Here is a 6,296-nt window from a genome sequence, read left to right on the forward strand (position 1 = left end):
ATTGACACTAAAGTCTATAAACCTGACTCAATGAAATTTTGGCAAAAATGTTTAAATTTGGTGTTTAATTTAAGATACCGAGTAGCTAGCTCTTCATTTTATTTTATAGAGAAAATGATTGTAACAGATATTTTATTTAGATTGCAAAAATTAGTTTAAACCGAATTTTATTATTGCTATATTGGTCACATTGCGCCGTGTTCAGCAATGTTGTCCTTTATTATTTGATAATAATGAAAGTGTCACTCATTATTTAAAGTGTCACTCATTATTTTGTATAATATCGTGTTGTTGAATCTTTGTGAGTAATTTTAGTTTCTTTGCCTGTTTTCATAGTCTTTTTTTTTAAATTGCACTTTTGGGCAGCAAAAACAGTTATTTTAAGAACTAAATTTTCGAGTTTTTCTATTGCATTTCTTAAAATTGTGTGTTAAAAATATGGCCAAGCATTTAAACAGTCGAAGCAAAGAACTTTTAGCTTCCCTGTTTTTTTAAAACTATTTTGAACGAGAACGTGACAATAAAGGTTCTTTATTACCCTTGACTGCAGTCAGAAAAGTAAGTTGGATTGATAAGCACATTATACCACTTTCAAATTTAGTTTTTATTAAATTCTGTGATTATTAGTTTGTGTATTAATAGCACCCTCTTACTTGTTATTAGCACTTATGGCGTTGCGTTGTAAGATGTACATCAATAAATAAATAACCCATAATAACGCTTCATAATGGATTAGTTTTTTCCAATATGTAATAAGTAAAATAAGCTATAAAACAAATAAATCAATTAGTCATTAAAATATTAGTTATTAATTTACAAATAAAACTTAGAACTCTTTAAAAAATTATGTAATAAATATGTTGTTTATCAATTTTAAATTAAGATTCATCTCATAAATCCATCACAATCTGGCAGCGCTGTCGCCATCGCTTGTCACTCAAAGTTGATCACGTGCATCGGAAATTGTTTTGCGATTACCATACTTTGCCATTTTTAATGTATATAGTAACTGAATATAATATTCATCATATTCTCATTCATGATTCACAACAATCTCAGTGTAATACAAGTCACACAATGCTCTGCAGATTTATACACTTTGCATATATCCAATTATAAAACAAACAGAAAATGTCAAAAAATTATGGCAATTCAATTATGGCAGGATGATCATTTTTTTTTTCAAAAACTATGATGATTTTCGTTTTTAAAAAAATAATACACTCAGATGCAAAAAAACGCATCAGAGAATTTTTTGTTCAAATTTGAAGTGTTATATTTTTGTTATTTTTAGCACTATTTTTAGCCCTAGGGTTAATTGAGGGGTTGTTTTTTTACCTTAATTTTTAAACACCCTGTGCAATAATTTCGTATGTAAATTTTCCTAAAATATAATAATACGGTCAGAACCATGACTCCTGAGCATTTTGTTTTTTGATTCATGTCAATATATTCTTTAGTTAACTTTTAAGAGCGAAATGAACTGATCACGATCAATTTGCAATTTTAAATTATCATTACGTTTTGATGTAATTTCTTAATATGACGAGATGGTTTTGGTGACTATTATCGTAATGTCATGTTACGCTGCATTGGATACTTTATACTAAATAAAAAAAAAACGTTTAAGACTAACGATACAGTCTTGGTTTTAATAAACATTAATAACGATAACAGAATTAACGATATTAAAGAAAGCAACTGTAATACTGAGGGTATAAAAGATCGAATAATGCAAGGCAGGAGGGCAATATCTATGTTGAATGGCGTACTGTGGGATCAAGGAATCTCTAAAGCTAATAAGAAGAACATTCATGCTAATAAGAAGAACATACATAATACGGTAGTGAAAAGCATAATAACTTACGGAAGCGAAGTATGGCAGTTGAAAAGCAGAACAGAAAACATGCTATTAGCGACCGAAATGGATTACGAAGGAGATCTGATGAAAAAAAGAGAACAAAAGAGAACAAATAACGAACGACAAAGTAAGAGAGATTATGGGAGCAGTCCACCATCCAGTGTTTTATTCTTATGTCGTCCACAACACACAATTGTGGACGACATAAGAATAAAACAACTCATATAGTTTGGTCATGTGCAACGAATGCCCGATCACAGAATACCAAAACAAATTTTACTGTGGACACCTCGAGGCAGAAGTAAAAGAGGAAGGCCTCGACGAAGCTGGAGGGAGGGTGTGGATAAAGAACTAGAAAATAGAGAAATACCTGATGATCTCTGGCTAAATAGAGAAGAGAGGAGGTTAGGTGTCGGAAAACGTCGTAGAACGTTCTGAACCGACTTATATATAACTGTAATACTTAAGTATTACAGTTGAGGATTGGAACCTTTGGTGTTACACAGCAAAATAAAAACACTAAATCACCACAATACACCAAAACACTTTTACTTTTACACTGGACGCGCGTTTCGCTAACCATGTTAGCATCATCAGCAGATCAGTTTATAATCATCTGCTGATGATGCTAACATGGTTAGCGAAACGCACGTCCAGTGTAAAAGTAAAAGTGTTTTGGTGTATTGTGGTGATTTAGTGTTATACTTAAGTATACAAACAGAAAAAAATATTGTAAAAAATACCCTAATACTTTGCATTGCTTCCCTGGGCTGCTATAACTGCCTGTATACGTCCGTTCATACTGTCATCGGGGCTGCATATATCATATTGTGTTATGCTTTCATATTCTTCTTTAAGAACCAAGCGAAGTTGAATTAATGAAGCTGCACCGCTTTGCGACCTCTAACCCTCCTGGCAAGCATGTTCCAAATGTCGAACATGATGGGCTGTTTATAGTAGTATATTTATACATATTGAAAACTAACTTCAAAATGAAATGATAATTAAAAAAATTGCGAATTGTTGGTGTTAAGTTAATTTCGCTCTTAAAATTTAACCAAGGCATATATTGACATGATCCAAAAAGCAAAATGCTCAGGAGACATGGTTTTGACTGTAAAATTATATTTTAAGAAAATTTACACACGCAATTATTGCACAGGGTGTTTTAAAGATAAGGTAAAAAAACAACTCCTCGATTAACCCTGTATAATATGACAAATACTAGAGTTTATAAAAAAACTGAGTTTACAACGGGTTATACGGGTGCGCCTCAAAAGTTTATAAATATAGCTAAATATGTTAATTTATATGGTCTATGATGGGTCTATGATTACAGTATATTCATCTCATTTTTTTATTATAAATTTATTTTGCTCGATTCTAGATTCCAATTGTAACCTTGGGAGCTGTCAGTGACCTTGTGAGCGGTGTTGCGGGAAGCGGATCATTGGCTGTATCTAAATCATACTCTTATTAGTTTAGTTTTTGGATGAAACTTTTGCTCAAAAATTTACAAGTTTGTAAATGGTATTTATAAATGCTCGTAGGAGATTAATTCGTAATAAGAAGCCAGTAATTTTTTTTAAATAAAATATTTTCATTTTAAGTTGTTTTTTTTTTCTGACTGTTAACGTACTTGTTTGGTCGTTTTTTAGCTCTGTAACCACATTTTTACCATAGATATTAATATTCTGTTTTATCAAAAAAAAAAAATGAGAGGGTAGAGCCTTGGTAGAGCCCCATACTCAATATACGCTGATGCGGTTTGTCAATGCGTCGATTTGGTGCGCCAATTAGACGATGTGGAATTTAATTATTTATACTAAAAATAACAGTTCATTTAGAAAGCTAATACTATCGCACAACCAAGAAGATGTGTTTATGACATACATTTTTAAAAGTTGAATTTGTATCTGTGTGGTTTATTGAAACAATATACCGGTGGCTCATCTCTATTACTTTTTTATTTTTTCAGTTAAAAAAACGAGATTTGGTGTGTTAGTATATGATATAAATTAGGATTGATTGACGTATTCAATTGTTTTCGGTCACTTCCTGTTTCACCGGAAATGACTACAACTTTTGATTTATAAATCGCACCCTAGGTATTTTTTTACTTTATTTGATATAAAATCACACTCTGAGCAGAATAACATATCATAAGTCGACTTTTGACATTTTAATTGAATTTAAATTATAATATGCGGTTCAAACGAAAATTTGACTCGAAATACCAAGTGTGTGGTATCAAATTATTTGTAAAAAAAATGCTTTTTCCAAATATGCTAATGAGCCACCCTCGTTACATTTGAAAAAACTGAGATATGATTAAAAATACGATTTGGGCATTTTCTAACTGGCCAGGACAAGACATTAAAAACATTAGACAATCAAATTTATTTTTCCAAGGCTCCTTAATTAAGAATTAGTGTTTTTAACATAGCCATGGCACTCTAGATTGAATTTTAAAATACGATTTTTTATTAAGCAAGAATGTCAAAAGTTATGTCATCTTATTCAGAATGTCATTTTCAAAAATAGCGAGAGTGCCATTTAAAAATCTAAAGTTGTAGTAATTTCCGGTGAAACAAGGAGTGATCAAAAACAATTGAATACGTCAATCAATCCTAATTTATATCATATACTAACATACCAAATCTCGTTTTTTTTATCTGAAAAAATAAAGAAGTTATAGGGATGAGCCACTTTTGAGACGCACCCGGTATTTTTACTATAACAAAATAAAAAATATTTGATTCAAACAAAATATTATCCGAGTAAATTGCTAATTTGCTAATTTTTGGACCTTATTTTCAAATAAAGGTTATAAAAATACCCTGTATAAGCTTACATAAGCTACAAAATAAAGTTTATCGACTGAATATCGCAAGAAGAAAATTGGTTCCGATAATTTTCCTGTTGCAATCCACAAACTAAACTAAAACCGACGGGCTGTTGAATAGTTTAGAGGCGGCTCATTAATGCTAATTTGGAAGTTAATCGTACTAACATACGAATTCGATTAATTTAGCAACAGGTATTATAAGTAACTTGAAAATGTATGTATATCTGAAGAAAAGAACAGAGAAAAATTGTTTTAGACCGGTTAAATAAGCGGCTGTAGAAGGGATGGTCAAAACTATCAATAATTAAAGATATCGATATACTTAACTATCAACATTAAAGTATATCGATATATGAGTGATATATTATTTTTAAGTCCTCAAATAGTCTTAAATATAAGCGATACCAATTCTGAGGGCGTAATTATTAAATTCAGTTGCCAACCATGGACATATTCGGCGCCGGGCTGACTAACTGGAATTTAAATTTCCCGCTGGGAATACAGGTGGCAGCTCTGCTGTATAAAATTTCAAGTTGCTACATTTATTTATTTCCTGACATTGTCATTCGTTCGCCCTGTACTAGGTAGTATTATTTTTGTTATTGCAACATAATATTTAGTGTACAGGGTGGCTCGAATTCGACGCTCATCATTGGGATTTCGGAAACCGTAAGAGATATACAGGATCGGTTAAATGGAGGCAAAGTTGCGCAATTTGATGCTCAATAAAATGCCGTATTACATTTTGAAAAATTCCGAATACTTCCGAATATATTCGAAAAAAAAACGGAATTTTCAATTTTGTTTTCTATTGTTTCCTGGCTTTATTTGTTAAGATAACTTAAAATGAAAAACACATTTTATGGCAACTTTTTCTGCTCTATAACTCTGTGTGATTAAATATTGACTTTGACGTTTCGGCTTCTGGCGACCATCATCAAACTTAATTCAGCACTCTTAAAACACTATATATAGTCACTTTGATATTTGCCGACGTTTGGTACAGAAAATTCCATCACCAGAATATTTTATGCAAAAAAAATAAAAAAATGCAATACGGCATTTTATTGAGCATCAAATTGCGCAACTTTGCCTCCATTTATCTGTATCTCTTACGGTTTCCGAAATCTCAATGATGAGCGTCGAATTCGAGCCACCCTGTACACAACACAAAAGTATACAGGGTGAGACTTAAGTAAGTGCAAATATTTTAGGGCTGGTAGATCTCGATAAAAGAAACATATTCTCTCTTTGCCGTTTTTCAAATAAGTCCAAAATAATCGAATTATTTAAGTTTAAAAATTTTTAGGATTTTTTCCGTAATTTATTCCTTTTTAATCTACTACCGATGTTGTCACGTTTTTAAGATATATTTTTTAACTGAAAATTTCAAAATTTCATCTAACCTAACGACATCCAAAAAAATGACAGAAAATGCATATGGCCTTTGAATTAAAATGCAAGACAAACCTGTCACTGTCAGGGATACTTCCGTTGAACAGACTATACTAAAACTATTATTAAAATACAGTATGTGGCAATATAAATGCTCCTTGTGGATATATTCAATGATATCGATATTCGTTT

At 31.4% G+C, this 6,296-nt stretch overlaps 1 protein-coding gene across 5 annotated transcripts in view; it reads left to right on the forward strand.

Annotated features, from left to right (window-relative positions):
• Positions 1-3,470, forward strand: part of LOC115874565 (merozoite surface antigen 2) — a 35,579-nt gene extending 32,109 nt beyond the window's left edge. For all 5 annotated transcript variants that reach the window (XM_030889751.1, XM_030889750.1, XM_030889754.1 and 2 more), the window contains exon 8: positions 3,249-3,470. In XM_030889751.1, the coding sequence (XP_030745611.1) occupies positions 3,249-3,341 (93 nt within the window). In that variant the 3' untranslated portion in view covers positions 3,342-3,470. The remainder of the gene's footprint in view (positions 1-3,248) is intronic.
• The last annotated feature ends 2,826 nt before the right edge of the window (positions 3,471-6,296 follow it).

Source organism: Sitophilus oryzae, unplaced genomic scaffold (assembly GCF_002938485.1).
Source record: "Sitophilus oryzae breed Bouriz unplaced genomic scaffold, Soryzae_2.0 scaffold_1297_pilon_pilon, whole genome shotgun sequence".
NCBI lineage: Eukaryota > Metazoa > Arthropoda > Insecta > Coleoptera > Curculionidae > Sitophilus > Sitophilus oryzae.